The 21,452-nt window shown below is 53.2% G+C and overlaps 4 protein-coding genes across 5 annotated transcripts in view; 1 reads left to right on the top strand and 3 right to left on the bottom strand.

Moving 5' to 3' along the window:
• Positions 1–14,735, bottom strand: part of NPLOC4 (NPL4 homolog, ubiquitin recognition factor) — a 30,759-nt gene extending 16,024 nt beyond the window's left edge. The window contains exons 1-10 of the mRNA XM_064467303.1: positions 14,526–14,735; positions 13,202–13,282; positions 10,478–10,590; positions 9,152–9,331; positions 6,808–6,856; positions 5,897–5,991; positions 4,537–4,660; positions 3,735–3,914; positions 2,287–2,373; positions 594–665 (exon numbers count right to left, since the gene is read on the bottom strand). Of these exons, the coding sequence (XP_064323373.1) occupies positions 594–665; positions 2,287–2,373; positions 3,735–3,914; positions 4,537–4,660; positions 5,897–5,991; positions 6,808–6,856; positions 9,152–9,331; positions 10,478–10,590; positions 13,202–13,282; positions 14,526–14,540 (996 nt within the window). The 5' untranslated portion in view covers positions 14,541–14,735. The remainder of the gene's footprint in view (positions 1–593; positions 666–2,286; positions 2,374–3,734; positions 3,915–4,536; positions 4,661–5,896; positions 5,992–6,807; positions 6,857–9,151; positions 9,332–10,477; positions 10,591–13,201; positions 13,283–14,525) is intronic.
• Positions 14,736–15,176: 441 nt separating this feature from the next.
• Positions 15,177–16,745, top strand: TSPAN10 (tetraspanin 10). The gene is made up of 3 exons (XM_064467129.1): positions 15,177–15,320; positions 15,730–16,322; positions 16,416–16,745. The coding sequence occupies exons 1-3, from the start codon at positions 15,243–15,245 to the stop codon at positions 16,720–16,722; spliced, it is 978 nt and encodes a 325-aa protein (XP_064323199.1). The 5' UTR covers positions 15,177–15,242; the 3' UTR covers positions 16,723–16,745.
• Positions 16,746–16,911: 166 nt separating this feature from the next.
• Positions 16,912–20,399, bottom strand: PDE6G (phosphodiesterase 6G). Of its 2 annotated transcripts, XM_064466965.1 has the most exons (4): positions 18,465–20,399; positions 17,382–17,608; positions 17,210–17,250; positions 16,912–17,094 (listed from the first exon to the last, which is right to left on the bottom strand). In XM_064466965.1, exons 2-4 carry the CDS (start codon positions 17,525–17,527, stop codon positions 17,018–17,020), a joined length of 264 nt encoding a protein of 87 aa, XP_064323035.1. In that variant the 5' UTR covers positions 17,528–17,608; positions 18,465–20,399; the 3' UTR covers positions 16,912–17,017. The 2 variants fall into 2 exon arrangements, with proteins under 2 accessions (XP_064323035.1, XP_064323034.1); XM_064466964.1 differs by having other exon boundaries at positions 17,382–20,399.
• On the bottom strand, positions 20,397–21,317 carry OXLD1 (oxidoreductase like domain containing 1). The gene is made up of 2 exons (XM_064467425.1): positions 21,273–21,317; positions 20,397–20,786 (listed from the first exon to the last, which is right to left on the bottom strand). Exons 1-2 carry the CDS (start codon positions 21,315–21,317, stop codon positions 20,397–20,399), a joined length of 435 nt encoding a protein of 144 aa, XP_064323495.1.
• Positions 21,318–21,452: the final 135 nt, after the last annotated feature.

Raw genomic sequence — 21,452 nt, 5'->3', positions numbered from 1 at the left:
AGAGACTGGGAAAAGAATGCGACATGTCAGCTCTCCAGCCCTGAGCCTGGCTCTTGCCCGAAGGACTGTCCCACTTCTAGTTCCACCCATCTTTACACACCTTCTTTTATTTATTTTTTTTTTAAACGGGGTTTCATTTTCCAAATACGGATATCATTGGTTTTAGAATTACAGGAAACTGAGAAGGTCAAAGTTTCAGCCACGTATATCTCACGAAGCCAGCCCATAGGAACATCTTCTGACTGAGTCACTTTTGCTCACCGAGTTTACACCTCACACCCCATTCCTTCCACTCCACTAAATTTTTTTAAGCCACGAGCACTATTTTCTTAAAGCAGAACGGGTGAAGGATTGCAGGCAGCTTTGCATGCTATCCAAAGAGCTTCCAATCCCTAACAGTCCTCTTTGAGCTCAAGCTCCTTTTCCTTCAGGAGCTTCTGAAAAACCCCATTTCACAAGAATTCCAGTCCCAGCGTCACCTCCAGCCCGGTGCTGCCCTGGCTCAGCACTCTGCTTGGCACAGCCTGCGTTTATGCGCTTACACAGACCCTCAGTACCAGCAGCTGTTAATTAGCTGCACACTTGAATCTCACCTTGTTTCTGCTGTATCGAACAGTCCCTTTCCGTGTGTCTTCAGAGACCAGATCAGTAAATATCCAGCCAACCTACAAAGAAGTGTTATGGAGAAAGTTGCTTTAAGAAAAAAAGGAAAGGAAAAAAAAAACCCCAAAACCCGAACCAGAAGAGAGCCTATACATTTTCTCCTAGCAGGACAAGATGTTCTTGGCTCCTCGCACGGCCCTGCTGTATGCTGCCTGAAGGAAATGGCTCTCCCAGCTGTGCCGGGCTCATTTGAATCCGATTTCCAGGAGCAGCATGCCAGCTGGCTGGCTGGGGGCACCTGCAGCTTTATGTTTCACTATGGAATATTTTTTCATGGAAAGATCTGGAGGCTGCAAGAGGCCTCTCAGCCGCTACCTCCTCCCACCCACAGCAAAAAGCATTTCCTATTGAGCATTCAGAGCAAAGCAGCGTTGGGAGTGCCAGCGGATGACAAAGCAGCTCACATGATCTCATTTTGAAGCTCGCAGTCACTAGTTAAGATAAAGCTCATACATTCCCACTGGAGTATGATTCATTCCAAATCGGAGTCTGCTCCGATCCAAAGAACACATTCCTGCTTTCTGCATTGTTTGCACATAGGAGTATAGATGTGTACACACACACCGCTGCGTGAACCCTTCTACACACATGTGCTAAAAACAGCTCCGCTCAGCCCCCTCGTGACCAGCTCCCACAGCGTTAACCCTTCAGAGGAAGAACTGCTGATTCAGATTCCTAGCAGAGCCCAGACAGACAAAAATCTGCAACGAGCAGTAAGTTACATGTTAAGTTATATTGATTAAAAATATCTGCTGTGAGAAGCAGAGGAAAAGCATGGAAATAAATAACACGCACAGAAGCTTTGCTTCAGACACTGGCAAAAGGCTAAAGATCTTATCTTCAGAGAACAAAAGACCTCACCACAGATGTTTATAGTCTACTGCACTGAGCCTTTTCTGATTTGTGTTTTCTTTAGCAAGTCAAATCTTGTTTGTGTACATCTCATTCCTGGCATTCACGTGATACCAAATGATGCCCCAAACTGGAAAATATCAGTACAGGCTTGAGGGATGTCAGCAAACCAGTGGATTCCAACACCCATACGCCCTGAACGGACGACTGACAGGCTGCAGGCACGAGGGGAACAGAGGACTGAGACTCAGCTGCTGGGGGACCTGCACCTCTAAACCAACATACAGATCAACTCGCTGCAGCCTGCCTGAGCAGCACCAAGAGACAGGACCCCACAGAGAAGAATATAAAGCAAGCAGGAGCCTCTGCTCCTGGAAGTGGAGCACGGATTCTGTCAAAAGGAAGAACAAACTCAGAAGGCAGCTCCAGCTACATCTGTGCCAAATTAGCACTCACCGGGGAGGTGCTACCAGGAATGGCTCCTATCTCAGGAGAAATAAAGGGAAAATCGTGTTCTGCTTCTTTGCTACTCCCTTTGATGCCATTCATGACAGAAGACTGCTGACTTCAGCTGCACAGCCCTGTGAGATGCCTGTGCTCAGGAAAATGCTCTTGTTTTGTTTTTTCCTACCTAAAAGCACAAGAGCTATGGACACTTAAGGTAGATTTCAGATGTGCCCAAACAGTCTGGAATAACCCCGTGGAGCTGAAGAAAACTGCCGATGACTTTCTTCATTGCCAAAGACACGTGAGATCTGACAACATCCTAACCTTTCTCAGTCCAAGCTTTGCAGCGATCTCATCCACAACCTCAGCTTTTGGATCTTCCAGGATCTCCAGGCTGTTCTGTGTACCGATCTGCAGCAAAGAAAAACTCACTAGTAAGAGAGATCAGGAAAACCCACAGTACACTTAGCTGTTATCAGAAGCACAGCGGAGGATGGAAGCAGAGGTCTGGGTTTCCCCTTCAGCATTACCTCCGACCGGTTTCACCCCACAGACCTCCTCCTGTCAGAGCTCTTCAGCTAAGTTTGCACACTATGTCGGGGTTTATGAATGAAAGACTTGGCATTTACAAACAGGCCATCGCTGTTTCCGAGCACTTTGGAAAAGGCAGGCGATTATATAATTTTTTCCAAAGCTCTGCGTTCAACCTGCCAGTTTTGTACCGCAGTTTTGTTTGTTTGAATCTTCGAGCAGCAGAGAGGCAGAAATCCAGTAAATCCATGAGCCCACGCCCAGGCCTTCCCCCCACACTCTGGAAAACACGGCTCCATCTGGGTGCGTTTCAGAGGCAAGCTTTCTCGTGTGGGGAGATGCTGTGCCAAGACGCACAGCAGAGACTGCTTGCCAGGAAAGCAAAAGCTTCCTTGCTTTTACCGTGCACAACTAGAAGCATATGAACTTCCAAAGCAGGGGCTTAACAGAGATATTGAAACAATAGCAGGCATGGCTCTATTCATATTGGAAAGAAAGGGAAGGACTTATAAAAGTCTTCCAGTTCTGCTCTCTCACGTACAGTCCCAAAGATCCATTTCTTTCCCACTGACAAGTCTGTTGCATTTTACTCTAGCAACGCTGCAGAAATCAAGAGGAAGAAAACATATGACCCACCACGATATGTTTGTATACATAGTGTCTGCACTTAGAAAAGTGACTTTGATCAGCAGTAGGGAAACTCAAACTTCAAGCTGAGCCTTGTGTTGTGGGCAGAGTGGCTTTTTGTATTTGCCGCCTCTGTTTTCAGCTCTCTGACACTGAATTTGGCTTTTGGGTTCCGCGGGAGGCCAGGCTTGGCGGGACCCGCTCTGGCCGCAGCCTCCCGGAGGACTTGGAGGTGCCGAGTGCGGCGCCGTGCACCATCTAGTGGGGACTCCCGACTGCTCTGAGGCATCAGATCTCATCCTCGGCCTCTTGATCAAGGCAGAGGACTTCATTTTTGTCAAATCTACCGTTACACAGTCACCCTAGCTTTAAATCATCTGAGCGAAGAGTGATGTAAAAGAAAGTGTAAAAATAACAAAAAGCAAATCTGAGTTTTAAAATTCTTTCAGTGGCAATAACAAAGACATAAATCACAACATCTTTTTCATGGGACCGTTTCCCTTATGGAGCTGCAGTCGAAAATACTGCATGAGGTTTCCCAAACAAAAAAGTGTTTCCATGTTCCCTGATTATCTTTACGAGTCAACACTGACACCACGGCACCCAGCTTTTACCTGTGGGGGTTCATAGATGGCAGCAACCTCCGCCCGGATCCCCAGAGGGATGTCTTTGTGCTCTGTGTACCGGCCATACAGATACCCAAGATGTTGGTTTCCTGTCTTCCGCCAGAAGTCTAGGAAGCGATCTGCAATTGTGTGGTTCTCAAACATGATGTTGTCAACATGCCTGTATTTCTGTTTGACAAAGTTCAAGTGTCAGGCCATCCTCAGCTAGGTCTGTTTAGTTTGCCTATCGCCGATACCTTCCCAGCTGCCTAGGACACACACCACCCCTTGCAGCTGAATCCTGCCGGAGCAGGGACAGGGAAAGCTAGCTGGCTGCCTCCCTCTCCCCTCTGCTGCCTTCAGCACCACTCCCCTGCCCAGCAAGCAGAACTCACCATGGGCTGGACTGAGGGGAAGCGCTAAGCACCCCCAGCACCCCATTAGCTTCGCTTCTTTACTAGGGCCCTTATCCCAAGAGACTTAGCGACTAAAAAAAGATAGTGAAATTTAAAAGGAAACAAGAAGAAACAGTGGGTGGCCTTTTGGATCCCATGAGGAAAAAGAGTGGAGATTCATTGCTAGCGGTGCCAGCTCAGGCATCCTCCACATCAAGAGGAAACTGCTGAACCAGATACATTTTGGAGTCCTTTTCTGCAAGGACTGAAGACCTTAACAGCCATTTCCCCAACAACTGCCAATACACAAAAGCTTCTTGCTCCAAATTGGCTGTTCTTGAAGTCACCTCTCCAAAAATAAAAGTCAAGTCCCTTCTCAGCTTTAAGCACAACGGCTCCTGCGAGCTCTGTCTCACCTGTCTATTGAGAGTGATGGCACTTGGCTGACACTTTGTGCAAATGCCTTCTGGCCAAGGAGGGTGCCCTTCACAGCCCGATTTGATCTTACAGCTGATGTTTTCCAGGGCAACAAATTTCCCCCTGCAAGAAGGGAAAGAGCAGGCTGCTGTTACCACAGTAAATGCTTTTGGGTCTCAAAAAAAGCAAGCGGATAGAAATATCAGAGAGGAAGTAGGGCACAGGAGACACGGTGGCACCACTGCTTTGCATCTTCAGAGGATCTCAAAGTGCCCTGCAAACTCCCACCGGGGGATACTCCGCTCCTGTGGTCCCCAAGTAACCTTTGCTGCCCACTTAGCGAGGGAGGTCAAGAGGCTGACATATGGTCCCTGACTCAGGTCCTAAGCAGATATTCGAGCAAGAGCAGAGACAGAAAGCTCACAGGACCCTGCTTAAATAATTTATGCAGCACGTGGGAAGTAATAGATTATATCGCCAGGGCAAATTAGAGCTCCCTTCATGTGCACAGGCTTCCTGCAAAGGGAACTTCCCTTCAAATGAAAGTATTATGGACTGGAGCTGCATCTCACAAAGACATTAAAAAAATCCCAATGGCATTTAGGAACAGGAGGGAGAAGGTTACACCTCTGCATAACTTATTTAAAGGAACTATTCAGAACACAGTGGCTCCCCTGACATCACTGAAGGGGACTTTAAATCCATTGCTGAACATGTGTGTCACAGCAAGACATAAAGAAATAAATACTACTTTCAGCACTTCCTCTCTGCTCAGCACTTAATCTGCCCTGTGTCATCACAGCATCCCCCACCCCATCACAGGGCACGATGCCTTATTTTCCAGTTACCAGGTGGTGAACCATGGCACCATGACAAGAAAGGGTTTCACTAAGAACACATGGAGCACGGGACAGAGCAGAATCACGCCCGGAGGAATGTTAGGCTCATCTTTCTGTCCTGTTCACATTTGTAGGTGAGAAAAGCCATCGGTGAATAAAAGCTCCCCATGTCCACCACAGTCTCAGTGCCTCTCGATGATGTTTGAGACCCAGGCTCGGAGCTTGGTATAATTAGGGAACCTCTTTGCTTCCATCTGGCCTTCTCCCCCCAGCAGTAGTGTTTCCTGGTAGCAATTACATTGCCACAGGGGAGAAAAAAAAACCAAAACCCACCCGACTATTTTATTCCCTGCTGTCTTTTTAGTTTTTTCTTCTTTTTTTTTTAAATGTATTCTTTTCTCCTCAGTTTGCCATTCAACAGTTGTATCCAACGCTACTCTGGTGAGATCTGTCTGTACTTTCATTTGTATTTTAAAAAAGAAGCTACAACAGATTCCCCTAAACGCAGAGATTTTCTTACTTGTCTGCCCCTCCGGTCAGCTTCCTGATGTAGGCATGGAAGGACATATGCTTCACAGGAGGTTCCAGATGGTTTAAATAATCCTCATCAAAAGGCTGCCAAAAACACCACACAAAGAAAAGCCAGGTCAGACACCTGTCTGATAATACACTGATCACTAAACAAATGGATGTTCTAGAGTCAACCCCACTCACTCTCAATGTGGAAACAATCAAGAAAATTTAGGCTGATTTTCAAGGCAGCTACTACTGTGATAGAAACAGTGGGGCTTTTCAACAGCCAGTTTTATTATCGCCTCCTACTTTTATAACAGATTGGCTCCACAAATCAGAACGAGCCTCAAAGGCAAAATGCTTTTTCCTTTCAATATCTAATGACAAACAAAAAGCCCAGCTGCTCAAACAAGGCCAAAGAACTTCCAGAGCACACAGCAGGGAAGCGGGGGAACAGCCATGCTGGCTCGCAGCGACTTTTGAGGGATCACTGCTTCATGCCATAAATTATACGGCTTAAGCACATTTGTAGGCGTTACTAAAGCTGCCTTCAACCTCAATAATACATGGGTAAACTGGGAAGTACTGGGATCCACAAGAGAGGGGATGAAACAAGAAGATCCAGGCAAGAGTAAAGAGGGAGGAAAATTGGAGCTTTTCTAAAGCACTTTCTGTTAAACCCATTACTGCAGAAAAACAGAGCATTAACTGGAATAAACCCAGGGTCACAAAGGCCTAGAGCTTTAGCAATCCTGGATGCGAGCCGCCACCTTTGACAGCACACAGCAGGATTCGGACCCAGAGCTGCCACCTCTGCGTGGGCAGTGCTCTGAGGAAAAGCATTCCTACGAGAAGAAACCAAATCCAAGAGGACATGCTTTCGTGTGACTTTCTAGAGCTCCTTCCTGGGGCTCTTACCTCCAGCGGTACACAGTGCACACATTTACCCAAGGGGCCATGGCGACACCTATGCAAAGAGAAAGAGAAGTAGCATTAAATCTTATGTAATAATGGAAAAGCTGGACTGTAAAAGTTGCCCTAGACTAACAGTTTTGACGTGGAAGATCTGTGCAATCACATGGCCCTGAGCAACTCTCCACCCACTAGGGAGTATTACAGAGGGGTCACCAGAAGATAATTTCACATAAAGAGGCAGCAACAGCTTCAGGTTAAACCTGAGAGTCCCAGGTCAAGATCAAACCCTTCTAATGTCTGTGCCAGTGGCAAACGGCTCTGCTCTCCAAATGGCCACGTGAACCAATGTCAGATCACAGCTTCTCAAGTTTTACAACCCCGCGCTGAGGTTGCGTTTCAATTCAAAGAATTTTAAATCTACGTCACAGGGCTGGCCTGCGTGCTTTTAACAAAGAGACAACCAAAACATTCATCCTTTATCAGTCACTAGAGGATGGTCTGGAACAAACAAGGGAGCATGTGTTTATTGGACAGATAAAGACCTGCTGGGTGAAGTTACAAAACAGAGGGGAAAACATCTCCTTTTGAGGCAACTGCTTTAAAAAAAACCCAGAACAGCAAAAAACTCCCCCCACACCTCTGCCCCAGCACTAGGTCAGTGCTAGTTTTCAAAGGAAAGCCTCTAGAGAGGAGCATGGATGTTGGCTCTTGTAAAGATGAAATGGATGGGATCCAGTTGCAGCATCGCTTTTAACAAAGTATTGTGGCAGATAATGTACATAAAGGACCACTAAAGGCTGCTAATGCACTCAGCTGACCGCCAGCATCCCTTCGTGTTTAGATTGATATGCACTCACAAATACAGGAACAAGCCCAGACACACTCTTTTTATCGTAAATATCCACCGCTGTTCTTTGGCTCCCTGCTAAGGACAATACCTTCATTTATTCTTTTGAAAAATGTGGTCAAGTTAAAGACAATGTTTTTGCCACGGAGTGGTGGGGTTTGCCTTTATTGTTTTAATAACGTGACATTTCCCTCATTTATCATCAGCCTGAAAAGGTTAGATAGGATTTTCCATATAAAGGCTACATCTCTCCAAACTTCCTTGCTGCTGCAGCACTAAAGATAAACCATATGGAAGACAACACAATGGGGAAGGACAAGCTACTCGGTTTTAGAAAGAATTCCTGGTTGCCTTTAAAATATTCACTCAAGCCCTTTCAGAAGTGACTTTGCAGAGGGGTCAGCCTCAAGCCCACATCCAGCACAGACATCAGGCCAGGACCCAACTGGGACATTGTTAATGACGAGCAATAAAGAACAACCACCCAGACAGAGGACATTTTAGCTGCATCAGTGTAGATTTATGGTGGTATTAAGTCACCATTGTATTACTACTCTTACAAAAAGTACCAGCTGCTTTGTTTACCTAAGCCTCTTGCAGCGAAGAGCTTTGGCAAAGTTAGACTTCGTTGCATTTCTGTGAGCAAAATGGACTCCCTGGTTTCACATAAAGGTTAGAAGTTTTCCCTTCACTTCTTTGTTTTTCCTTTATAATGAGTGGCTGGATCTGAAGACACAGAAGTGCTCCTGCTCAGGACATCCTAGAGACTACACGGCAGCCAGAAAAGGCGACAGAGCTCAGGTCTCTACTCTGACAGAGGAGCTGCCTGTGATTTAGAAAACAAATCCGACCTTGATGCTCACCCGCTGCCGGCTGGGGGATGCTGAGGCAGCAGCTCTGGCTGAAAGCACATTTCCCTGTCCGCACCTCTCCTGCGAGATGGAGACCTGGCCCTGCCGCCCCGCAGGCCCATCACCTCAGGACCCAAACAACGGGGAGCTGCATATTGAGGCCACAGAGAACAGAAGCTACTGCAGACGGCAGGACCCTGCTTATTAAGCAATAAGCCACACACGGAGCATAACCTAGTATTTCTACACAGCTCCGGCTGCCAGGACATCCCAGGGAAGAATTCAAAGTATTCCTTTTAATCTCGAGACCTCCAAATGCTTTAAGAGCACAAAATATACGATCACAAGTCCCATAGCAGGGGCCACCTTGATCAGAACAATAGATGTTCTGAATGAGTCCTTCCTGGCAAAGACCCTGGGATTTTGGTATCTGCTTCCTTCCTCCGCTCACCAGAGCTCGATTTAACCCTCCAGGACAATGGCAAAGGCTGTTTTCCCTTGTGAACGTTTCAAAGGCAGAGAGGGGTAGAGCAGTCGCTCAGAGGGCAGTTCCCATAGCACACTTCCTGGCTGCTGTTTTCAGACAAGATGTTACAGGCTCTGGTGAGGCACAGATGCATCAGCAGAAACAAAGTCCACCCATACTTACAGCTGCTGGTCTCGATTTCGGTAAATCTTCCCATCCTGTTTGATCAGATACTGGTCAATCTCATCTTCCACCACCTGGGGAGCCCCCACAGGCCGCAAGCCTTGGGAGACAGAGGTGTCCATAGTCTCTGAGGAAGAGCCAGCCGGGCTCGAGGGGTAGAGAAACAGCATATCGCCATGCCTATAGGTGTGCAAAAACAACATGGGGGTATCAGCTGAGCACGAGCTTTACTTCCAGCTATGTTGGGGTGGGAACCAGGCAATAACACACACATGCTCTCACACAGGTGGAAAGGCTCACAGTCCACTCTCTCCACCATTCCCTCTCACTGACAACTGACCTACACCAGACCGTCACCGCGACCGCCTGGAAGAATTGGCTCCTTTGCACCCATACAGCATAGGAAACGCCTGTGCTTGGTTCATGGCATGTTACAAACCAGACTAATGTTTATACACCTTTAGTAGCAAACCTCCCAGACCATGGAGGAGCATGTAATTTATAACAAACTACAGACACTAGCAAACATGGCAGTCCGAAGCCATTCCATTAGCCACCTCTTTCTGCTGCTTTGGTCATTTGCAGAACAAATGCAAATCTTTTCATCAGGAGACAAGACTGAGGGAAAAAGATGAAGAAAAAGGTGAAAGTAATCTATAGAGAGAAGCAACAGCTCCAGCAGGGAAAAGGACTAGTGCAGATCCTGTGCATGTCAAGCCATGGCCTTCCCAAGGCAGCTGCCAGAGCTGACACATTCGAGTGACAAGCTGCACGCTGTGGTAACAGCTCTTGTGGTTTTAACCAGTTTAACATTATTCTTGACTTGAACAGAATGAAGACATTCCCAACCAAACACGAAGCGATCGTACCATTTGGCACCTCTGATCTCCCCAGGCGCCTGCCTACAGAAGGCAGGAACCCTGGCTTCTGCACAGGGGACTATCAGACTCTGGCACTGATGCCAAAAAAAAAAAAAAAAAGGATAGCGTGAACGAAAGCAGGGATGAGGGAGCTTGCTGCAGGCTGTAAAAGAGCAAACAGGAGGCCTGTGGCTGCCTTACACCACAATGAGCAAATGCAACACAAGAAGTGACCTAGGAAATGGCTGCCACAGCCTCACACTTAGTCAGTTTGATCACCCCCATTTCAGCATGTCAATCGAGCTTGCCCCTTCAAGCAGTTGGTGAGTGACAGCTTAGGACTGCTGTAACATGACTTCGCCAGCTGTGGCCCAGTTTGGAGGGAAGAGTTCAGGCAAGCTCAGAGAAGAGGCACCCTGGTATACAAAGCCCCCCTCCACCCACAGCACTCTCTGTCAGGACTCACTTGATTTTCAGTAAGTTGAGGGATTTGTTTTGTGATGCTGTGATCTCTCCTGTCCTGTTTCTATTGGTGTAGACAGAAAACCCATTATTCCTGAAACCAAATTCTTTTGCAACCTGAGAGAGAGAGAAGAATGACAAGGTTTAAGATACCTCACACCCCCGGTCAGGTGCTGAAAGCTGCTCAGAGCAAGCGCTAAGTCCAGGGAACTTCTATTGCAAAACTTTAGCTGAATTCATCCACATTTCTGGAGAGCGCAGGATAACTGAGAAAAATAGAAACGCTTAGTAACACAAGCGATCTATTTTAAAAAGCGACTTAAACAGAACGTGTCTCTCACACAGGACAAATGCAGTATTTTATCTAAATCCAGGCAACCACTGTCGTGACTAAAGGGGGGGAAACTATCTTCTCCATTATCCCAGCTCTCTCGCTCCAGCCTTGCCAGCAGGCACCAGCCAAGCCACTCTCATTTTCCTATGACCAGAATTCCTCAGTCCAGATCTTCACCTCTGAGGAGCTTTTGCCCTCAGCTCTACTCTTGCCTACCAGTTGCTACATGAGTTTCACTCAGGCTCTTTCTGCTGTTCTCCTTTCCGATTTTCTCCATTTGCTTCTTTTCTCCTGATGGAACTTACCCTCGCAATAACCATCTCTCAGTCCCCAGGCAGGTTTTTCCCCTGCTCATCCTCTCACCAGTTCAGTTTGAGGCTGCTTTACTCTTAATCAGTCCAATGCCTCTTCACAGCAATAGCAATTTTCACATTTGGCCACTTAAAATCATCAGCAATTTAAAAGTGGCATTAAAAGTTTCTCTAGATGACAAGTTTTCTCCTAAATTCTTAAGTTAATAGCCTTTATTTTTATTAAGTACATCTCCCTGTGGCTTTGGTAGGGCTCAGAGACAGTGACTGCACACAGGACAAATCAAACAAGCCACAAACAGACCTGTCGCATGAGCAAAGCTATGGAAAGCGGTTTCTCCACTGTCAGATTCGCTGCGATTTGTAGCAGCAAGTGACCTGCCGTCTGAATGGAAGCATGACTTTCAAACGGTTCGTCTCCCGTGTAACACCTGCCAGAGTTAAGCATTAGCTCATCAGGCCAGACTTCACCAGTTTTTGGGGGGAGACAAATTCCACAATACATTAACAAAAGGCTCGAGTTAGTTCCTAACTTGATTCTAACCTGAACGCACCTGAGAGCTCACTTTTTTCATACTCTTACCTAGGACCTGCTACAAATGACAGAGAAGATTGTCGAGGCCCTTATCACTCTGGAAGGTGTGTTCCTGCACACTTCTTTCGCAGCTTCTCTGGAGTTGTCAAGGAGGAGATCTCAGTTAACTGGTAGCATAGGAGAAGCGATCTGATGCCTCTTTACTTACAGCTGCCTAGCTAAATACGAAATCCACCACAGGGATTAACAGTTCAGTGTTAAAATCCACAGCTATTAATACGCACAGAACTTACGTGGCAGAATTTGCAACTTTTCTCTTTCAAATAAACCCTATATCAGGAAAGAAACCCAAACATTTCCTGTATTCAACTCATCAAGAGGATTTAGTTTTCCCCAGATCAACAGGCAACTTTAGTGAGTGCTGATGCTTTTGTTCCGATGGCAAGTGGTTACAAGCACGATTGTTCCACACTGCCTCGGGTAATATGAACCCTGGAAACCGAGCAGCTAGCTTTGCACGGGTTCCAGAGATTTTGAAAGCAATTTTTTTTTCCCTTGGGTAAGTGTTCAGAGACTGCAGCGGGTGTCGCTGACCCAGTCCTGAAACCCATCAGGATTTTCACTTGGTCAGGTGGGGATTGCTGTCGTGGTCTGCGCCCAAGCTTCGAACAAAGAAAATGACTCTCAAACAGCAGCAGGTTTCAGTCTGCCCCCCTTCCCCCTCAAGGGGGAAAGGAAATCTAGCTGACTAAAAGAATGGCCCTTCAGGCACAGGAACACAAAGTACTTCTCTTATGAAGCAAAGAAATCCTAATCTGAGGGTTCCAGGTTACAGCAGAGTTCCAGGAGAGAAAGAAATGGAGAACTGCTCACTCTTAAATAGCAAACTTTAAACATTTAGCAGTTGTATCAGACCAAAGAACGAGCTACAGCCAACTCCAAAGCTGACAGCTCCAACACTCAGTGTGTTCTCCTCATCCCAGTTTCCCAGGAGACCCCGGAGGCTCTCACACCGCCTTATGATCTCGTCTTAATTCCTTCCTTGCTCTCTCCAAAACCACACTGGAAAACCAGTGGCACGCAAAGCACATTCAAATGATATTCAAAGCGCAAATCAAGCAGCTGAGTTTCAGCTGGATCTCGCCTAAAGAGGTCAGTCCCTTGCAGCAGGCTTTGACTATCAAACAGCTTTTCCATGCCGTTGTCAGCCTCTGCTTCCCCAGCTGCTACTTCTTTGGGAGAACACTAAAAACATGTCTTCCCTCAGCAAAGCTCCCACCCCTGGAAACTCCAACTGGAAAGCTGAGTAAGTTTCTTCTTTAATTTTGTTATTTTCCCTCTGGAACAGCAATGAGAAAACTGGTTTGGCTACACCAATAAAAATGCCGTTTTCCACCAGGCTGCTGATCCTCGCTGTCGTCAGCACGTTTACCCAGCGAGGTGAAGTGCGTATCTCCCACGAGAGAGAGCTGCTGCGCAGGCTGAGCCGCGGCAGCCCTGCCTTGTCCCGCAGGCCAGCAGGGAAGGCGCAGCAGAGCCTCCGGGTACCTTCTTGAGGAACGTTGCCACTGTTTCTCGCTTCGTGGCCGTGATGCGCTTCACTCCTTCTGGGGACTGCACACGGATTATCTGCGGAGTTAAGAGGACAGCCCGAGTTAGTGATGGGGATACAGAGCTCACCCTCTGCTCGCAGCCTGCGAAGCCGTGCTGAAGTTCCACACACAGCCCAGACCCACCCCACAGCTCCTCCCTCCTACTTTTAACGCTGCTCTTTGAAAGGGAGTGCAAATGCACAAGGAAGTAATTTGCTTGCGGCAAGGCAGCACCAGACCGATGTTTGCATGCCACAGGATGAATTACCCTAATGCATGAGGCACGGCAAGAAGCTGGCACCGAGAAAAATGCTAACGCTGCTTTTTTTTTTGTCAAAGCTCTGACCTCAGACATGGAATTAAACTTTCAGAAGGAGGGTGAATCAGAGCCTCCACGGGAGTGATTTATGCGGCGCCTACACAGAAACACTGGCCTAACTGGTGTTAATGGGCCCCTGCCCATTAACACCATGATGGTCATTATGCTTCAACCCACATTACCAACCTGCAACTTCCATCACTAACGAACAGACGAGGAGAAGAGCCACAAGGCTCAGGCTGTCCCCGTGCAACACTAAATAGCAGTTTTGCTGCAACCTCAAGTAAGAGATGGAGAAAAACCAGCAGTTTGGAGGGGAAAAGACCAGGGACAAGTCTTCACATACTGGCAGGGAAATGGTAAATGTAAGCGCCCAAATCCTCGTGCTGCCGGGGAGCAGAGACGTGACTCAGGGTGCTCCAAAGAGCACGTTCACCTGCTGATCTGTAAGGCTGAGCCGCGGTCAGGATGGCACCGTGTGTGCTGAAAGGAGGGACACTGGAGGACACGGGAGGACAGGGGAGGCTGCCGGCGCCCCGGCGTTACCTCGCAGGAGCCCCTTTACACTCTCCCAACTTGCCAGCCCGGCCTGACGGGAGCGGGAGACCTTCACGGCTCCTTCCCCGGCCAAGACCGGGCACCTTCCCCTGAGACATCCCCGCCCGGGGCTGAGTGGGGTCACGGTCCCAAACCCCACATGGTCCGAGGGGGGCACCTCCTTGGGGCAAGAACACGGGGAATCCGTCCACGGGAGCGGTGCCCGGCTCGGACACCGCCAGCCCCGGCCGACCCCGGGGGTGCTGCGCTCCCGGCCGGCTCCCGGAGGGATGCCCCGTCCCTGAGGCCGCCGCGGCTGCGGCGGGGCCCGGTGCGGTTCTGCTGGGGGCCGGTGAGCGCGGCCCGGTCCCGCCGCCCCGCAGGAATCTGCTGCCTCATCGCCCCTCCCCCCGGCCCCACTCACGATCGTCTCCGCCATGGCGCTGCCCGCCAGGGACCGGGGCTCGCCGCGCCGCCCAGCTACCGGCCCGGCCCGCTGCGGCCCGCTCGGCTCCGGTGCGGCCCTCTCCGCCCCACTCCGCTCCGCCGTGCCCGGCCCGGCCCGCTCCGGCCCGCCGCCTCCCGGGCCCGGCCCGCCGCCTGCGCCACCGCCTCCCGGGTCCCGCACCCCGCCACCCGCGTTCCGCTGCGCGAAGGTTCCTAGGTCGGGCGGAGCAGGGCGGTGCACCCGCCACAATCTCCCCCCCTCCCGCGCTGCCTCAGTGCTACTGACACAGTGTCCCCCATAGTGCCTCGGTGCTACTGACACAGTCGTCCCCCTCGCCACCGCCGAGGGCGCCACTTCATTCCGCCCACAACCAGGCCCATCCCCGATGTGCCCGCCGCAGGCGTGGGACCCCTCGGTGCCCCCTACACGGGGCTCGGGGAGGCTCCCATCGGCCCGGTGGCGGAACGTGGGTTCTACTGGGGGCTGTCCCCCCCATTCACCCCGAACCCCCATGCATCCCACTGTGCCCTCATTGCCTACCCTGCTAACGGGGCAGCGGGCTGGGCTGGAGCAGGTCCAGCTGTGGGCCCAGCTGTGCGCCCGGGAGCCGCCGCCCTATTTAAGCTCCAGCCACAGGCCCCTCACATGATGGGAGTGTGATTGCTTGGGCCCCAGCACCAGGCTGCGAGCAGGATGGCGCTGAGCACAGCATGGCTCTCCCGGCCCCATAAGGCAGCTGGCAGCGGGGAGAGCACCCGGCTGCTGCCCCAGGTAACACTGGGGTCCTGTGGGACCCCCAGCCCCCGCTCCTCCCCTGGTACCCCATATCGCCTGACCACTGCATGCTAGGGTGCTGGCTCCATGCTGCAGCCTGCAGCACCCACATCCCTGCGGGTCTCCATAGGGATGAATCTGGGGGTCCCTGTTAGGGGCAGGGTCTCTGGGAGAGCAACTACATGTTACCCGTCTACTCAGACCCCAGGGGTCTCTGTGGCGGGCATGGTTACAGCATGGGGGGTGGATGTGGGGTACCCTGCAAAGGGGGTGCATGGTGGCTCCGGGACCCTGTGACAGCCTCAGGCTGTGGGGTGGGGACTACACAGGCTAAGGGGGGGGGGGCATTTCTGGGGGTCTGCTGGGGCTGCCCAACTGGCTGTGAGCAGCTCGCCTGTCCATACAGGCATCCAAGCTGGTGGAGCTGCCCTACTCTTCCTCCGATGACGATGATGGCTCACTGGCTGGGGACGTGGACCTTCCCACAGCCGAGCAGGACCCTGGAGCATGGTGCCTCTTCCTCCCCACACCGGGCACGTTCAGCCAGTGTGTGCGGTACCTGGCCTTTCTCTGGAACCTCCTCTTCTTCCTGCTGGGTCTGCTGGCCCTAGCTGTGGGGGTGTGGGGGCTACTGGCCAAGGGCTTCCTTGGGGGGGAGCGTCTGGCCTTGCTGGGCTCCGACCCCATGCTGCTTTTCCTGCTGGTGGGGCTGGGGGCCAGCACGGTCTCCCTGGCTGGCTGCCTGGGCGCTCTTCGCTCCAGCCCCTGCCTGTTGCGCTTCTTTGTTGGGGCCGTGCTCGCCTTTGTGGGGCTGGAGGTGCTGGGTGGGCTGCTGCTGCTGGCGGCGCGGCACCGGCTGCGGGATGCCCTGCGGGACGCCCTGCTTCTCTGCCTCCTGCGCTACCAGGAGGAGCCCGACCTGCGGTTCCTGGTGGATGAGATGCAGCGGAGCCTGCAGTGCTGTGGTCTTGGCTCCTACCGCGACTGGGAGACTAACCCGTGAGTCGGGGTGCTGGGGGGTGCAGCAGGGAGACCTGTCCCTGCACTGGGGAGGTGCATGGATCTGGCAGCTCTTCTTGTCTGTCCCTGCAGGTATTTCAACTGCAGTGCCCCGGGAGTGCAAGCATGTAGCGTCCCTGCCTCCTGCTGCCTGGACCCCTGGCAGAATGGCACTGTTGCCAACGACCAGTGTGCCTTTGGGGCCCTGCGCTTGGGGGACGTGGCAGCCAGCACCATCGTGCACCTGGGGGGCTGCATGGCACAGCTCAGTGCCTGGCTCCGTGGCCAGGCAGGCAGCATCATGACCGGCGCAGCTGTGCTGGTGCTGGTTGAGGCCACTGGTGTACTCATGGCGCTGAAGATGCTTAGAGACATCACGCCCGTCGAGGTGCGGGATTGAGGGTGTGCTGGGATGCCACCAGGGTGGGGGACACCATGGGATTGGGGGTGGGCTAATCCGGCCCAAAATAAACCTTATCAGAAGCCTGAACCCCATCCATTTCCTGTCCATCCCACCCTGTGGCTCGGGCAGACGCTTTCCATCCACGTTCCTGCCAACCCCAGACCACGACACCAGGCTCCTGTGTTTGTTCTGGGTTTTAATGAGCATTTCTCCAGGCTAAGCCCCACTGTGTGGATGAGGCAGCTTCTACCTATGCGGCACTACAGGGCAGGCAGTGCTGGCTGCAGCCTGCCTAGATGATGCCATACTGAGCCAGCTCGTGCAGCTCCAAGTGGCTGAAGGCTTCCCAGGGACAAATGACGGTGATGTCTGGGGAGAGGAGAGAGACTGTCAGCATGACCCTCCCCAGCCTGGCCATGGGCAGCTGTGCCAGCAGCAAGCCCTTCTTCCCACCCACTGCAAAGGGGCAGATGGGACCCCGTACCTGTTCCCAGCCCCTCCATGCCTGGGATGTCATCGCCAAACCTGCAAGGAAAGAGAGAGAGCGTGTCTGTCCTGACCCCTGGCCAGCCCTCACCCACCCCAGGCTGGCACATAAGGCTGCATCCCCCCCCACCAGGGCCCTGCTGTGGGTCCTGGGGTTCTACCCTACTCACCCCTGCACCCCCTTTTTGGGGGGCTTGCTTTTGAACTGCCTTGTCTGCCTCTGCTTGAATTTGGGTGGTCCCTTCCGGGGGGTGGCGGGTCCCCCTGTCACCCTCGTGGCTGATTTGATCTCTGGCTTGGGGGGCTCCAGGCTCATGGCTGTGCTGGGACTGGCAGCCTGCCCCGGGTCGTGGTTGTCCCTGCGGGTCCGGTGCTGGCACAGGATGGCTCCTCACACCTAATGGAGGGGAGATGTGGGGGGCACCAGCTTCTCCTACCACACACGAGCACGCTGTGTCTCTGCTCCCACCCTGTCCTTCCTCAGGGCCCCTCAGCTGTCACTGGTCGGCTTTCCAGGCTGCCACAGAGGAGAGCCCCCTCCCTACAACCTTGACTTAGCCCAGCTCAGAGCCTGCTAATCCCCTTACACCAAAGGCAGGAAGGGTATCCCTGGGGGCAGCAGAGCTGCTGCCTCCCCTTGGGGCCATTCCTCCAGCCCTTGCCCCCCACCCCAGCGTGGATGTGACACCCAGGGAGCCCCTTGCTGGCACTGCCAGGAGCCCCCACAATGGCTTGACCTGGGGTCTGCACCGAGCTGTGTGCGCTGCAGTGGGTTGGCATCTGTGCAGCCACAGGTGTGGGAGCAAGGCATCCCTTGGGCCTTGTTTGCAGTGGGATGGGTTTTGGGGACACCATGGGCTGCAGACCCCTTGGGACCTGAGCTGGAATGTGGGCAGCCGTGGTGGCTGGGTAAGTGGAGGGCAGCACATGGGCTCCATCCTCCTGTGGTCGTGCCTCCTCTGAGAACAGCAGCCATGCCATGGGCCAGGTATGGGAGTTTTGCAGCACAGAAGGTGGCCCCAGCATTGGTGTGAGGGGGTTTGGCCCTGCCACAGAGCCCAGCAGGTAAGCACAGGCCCCAGGCAAAAATAGACCTGGCTAGGGGAGATGCCGGAGACATTGTCCCCAGCTGCAGGTTGCAGGAGTGGGAGAAAACAGCAGTTCCTGCCCCAAAGCAACGCCCTGCCCTGGGAGCCCTGGTGCCACCGGGACTGAGTTCCCATCCCACACACGGAGCAGAGCCCCCAACTTACGCAGCTGCTGCAGTCCCCAAGGCCAGAGCTGCTCCGCAGGAGACCCTCCGTCCCGCTCCTGCTGGTGCACGTCCTATAGACGCTCTGGGTGGCTTTTAGGGGAGGGCAGATTTATCCTGCTCTGGGGTAATAGGATTATTTATGTCCCTTCTTTTCAAAGGGGTAATCTGATGTCCTTCCCAGTGTGGGGGGTGGGAAGGGGGTATCTGGATTAGTGCCACTGGGACTGACAGTGTCAGGATGGGCAGCAAACCACCTGTGGGGGGATCCTGCCTCATTTCACCAAATTGCCGAGACATCTCCCCCAGGGTAACCCCCCCACTTCCCGAGAGGTGGATCCCAGGGCAAGGATGGGACCCCCAGCCTGCCCAGGACCACAGACCAGCTCTCCACAAGAATTTGAGTTGGGATCTAAACACCCTTTGTGGGTTGACCCCAAAAGGGCAAGGCAGTAACGCAGGCAGGCTGTGCCAGGAAATACCAGCAGCAGAGCCCACATGGCTGAAACCACTGGGACTGCGCCCTGCACTTGGTGCTGACCATAGTGTGGCCCTAAAAGTGTGGGCTGTGGGGTACAGCTGCCAGGACTCCTGCCTGCAGATGCTGCCAGACTCTACCCTGGCACAAGGGCTGCCCTCTGAGCCTTGTCCCTACTGGTGACACAGCAGATGACTTTACCTGGGGGGCAGCCCAAGCCCTGCCTGGCTGAGGGTGTATCAGGCCAAAATCTGGCAGAAGAGGAGCTGGGCAGCCCCTGCCCGCCCTGCCCACCAGCCCTGCTGTCCATGGGACAGTATCACTCCAAAGCTTCCCTTAATCCCAACACTAAAGCAATTTAAAAAAAAGGAATAATCTCAGTACACTTTAATTGAACTTCAGCCCCTGCCACTAATTACAATTAGTTGGACTGCAACAAATAGGATTACAGGGATCCGGGAGTGTTTTCTACGAAGCTGGCAGAACCAGCTACTTCTCTGGCAAAGAGCAGGGCCCTGGTGTTAATTGCTGGCTCGAACTTGAGTTTCCTTAGCGAGCACTGCTTGAGAGCTTTGTGGCAACTTGGGGAGCCCACCCCTGGAAAACAGGGAGTCTGGGGGCATTCTGATGGCCAGGAACCTGTGAGTCTCCCAGCCCACCTAAGCAGGATGGAGGTGGGGATGTGCTGCACCAAATTAATGGTGTTTTAAGGTGGAGGCAAAAGCCATCAAGGAAGAAAAGGCACTGTGAAGAGCAGCCTGGCAGGCTGTGACTTTGGTGCTGGAGCCTGAGTTTGATGCCCTTGCAGGCAGGCTGCTGGACCCCACGTGCTCAGGGCTGCACGCTGCCTGTACCTCCTGCCTGGGGAAGGGGCCAGCAGCCCCAGGCACCTCCCCTGCAAGCCCTTCATTTGGAGAAGCCCCTAAGAGGTTTATGGTACCGGTGGGGAGGGGGGATCTGTTGCAGCAGCCAGGTGTGGAGGGGTCTGGCACCATGCCCCAGCCCTCCCCAGTCACCAGGTCACAGCCAAGCCGCTGAAGGTGCTTAAAATCCAAGCTGGGGAGCACAAGGACGAGGCAAGAGCAGCAGCATGGGGAGGGTTGGGTGTGTGTGGGGACACACAACAGCCTGCCCTTGGCAGGGATTTTCTGCCCCATGGGAGCGCAGACCCGGCTGCTGGGAAATCCGGGGCTCAGAACATGCGTGAGCCGCTACCTGTCACCAAGGGCAGGTTCCCCCATAGACGAGACATGACCTTGGCACCATCTGTATTGAAACACACACAGGATCCCATGCATGATGCCATGCAGGTCCCTGGGGGTGCTCAGACCAACCCCAGAGCTCAACACATACAAATAAATACTTTAAATAAGCTGAGGCTAGATCCTGCCATCCAGCCTGGAGCAGAGGGTCCCGGGGGCGTATCACCCGCTGGTTTTTGGGTGCTGGGGAGGATCAGTGCTTCTCCATGCGCAGCCTGATCTCCATCTTGAGGATCATTTTAATGTTCTCATCCTCCACATGCTCCTCCACGGCAGCCAAGGCCCGCTCCCCGCCATCCTGGTACTGCTCCAGCAGCTCCTCCACATACCCAACCCAGACGCAGCTGGGGCAGCCGGTCCCACAGCAGTGCGTGGGTGGTGGGGGGATTGGGGGGGCAGCAGAAGGGAGACCCTTCTCACCCTGGGGGGTGCCTGTCCCACCGTCGCTCCCCAGGGAGTCCGAGGTGCCACCAGCCTTTGCTGGGGTGTCCGAAAGTTCCCGAAGGCTGGAGATGGTGGGGTGGGGGTATGGGGTCCCTTCCCTGAGCACCCCCCCGCGGCTGCCGGCACCATCTGGGGGCTCCTGAGAACCACGACCCCACGCTGACGCCAGTGTGCGGGGAAACGTGGGGGCAGCCCTGCCTGTTGCACCTCCCCTCCAGCCAGAGGACCCCCACCCATCCCACAGCACCCAGCTCCCACTGTACCCCCCACCCTACCCCCATCCCCTCCCCAGCAGCTCACACAGCCCCAGCAGCACCCCTCTGCCCCATCCCAGCATCCCTCTATTCCCACCCAGTTCCCCCACCCCATCCCCAGCACCCCCCACCCCTCCCCTCAGCCCCCCACCCCGTCCCCATCACCCCCCTCAACCTCCCCAACCCGTCCCCATCTCCCCCCTCAGCCTCCCATCCCCAACACCACCCATTCCTCCCCCCAGGCCCCCCTCAGCACCCTCTATCACCAGTACTCCCTGTTCTCCCCCAACCGCCCTCCCCAGCACCCTTCCACCACTCCCCTCTCCCCCGGAGTCCCCCCCTCCCGACTCGCCCTTACCCACCCCGCTCACCCCGCGGCGCGCCCCCGCCAGCCCGCGCGCCCTCCGCAGCAACATCCGCCCGCAGTGCCCCGGGACTGGATCCCGCTCGAGAGGCAGCTCTTCCGACCAATAGTAGCCCGGCGCGGCCAGCTAATGAAGGCTCGGCGGCCGGGCGGAGCCAATAGGGATCGGGGGGTGGGGCCGGGGCCG

Source organism: Phalacrocorax carbo, chromosome 16 (assembly GCF_963921805.1).
Source record: "Phalacrocorax carbo chromosome 16, bPhaCar2.1, whole genome shotgun sequence".
Taxonomy (NCBI): domain Eukaryota; kingdom Metazoa; phylum Chordata; class Aves; order Suliformes; family Phalacrocoracidae; genus Phalacrocorax; species Phalacrocorax carbo.
This window is presented reverse-complemented; position numbering and strand designations above follow the sequence as displayed.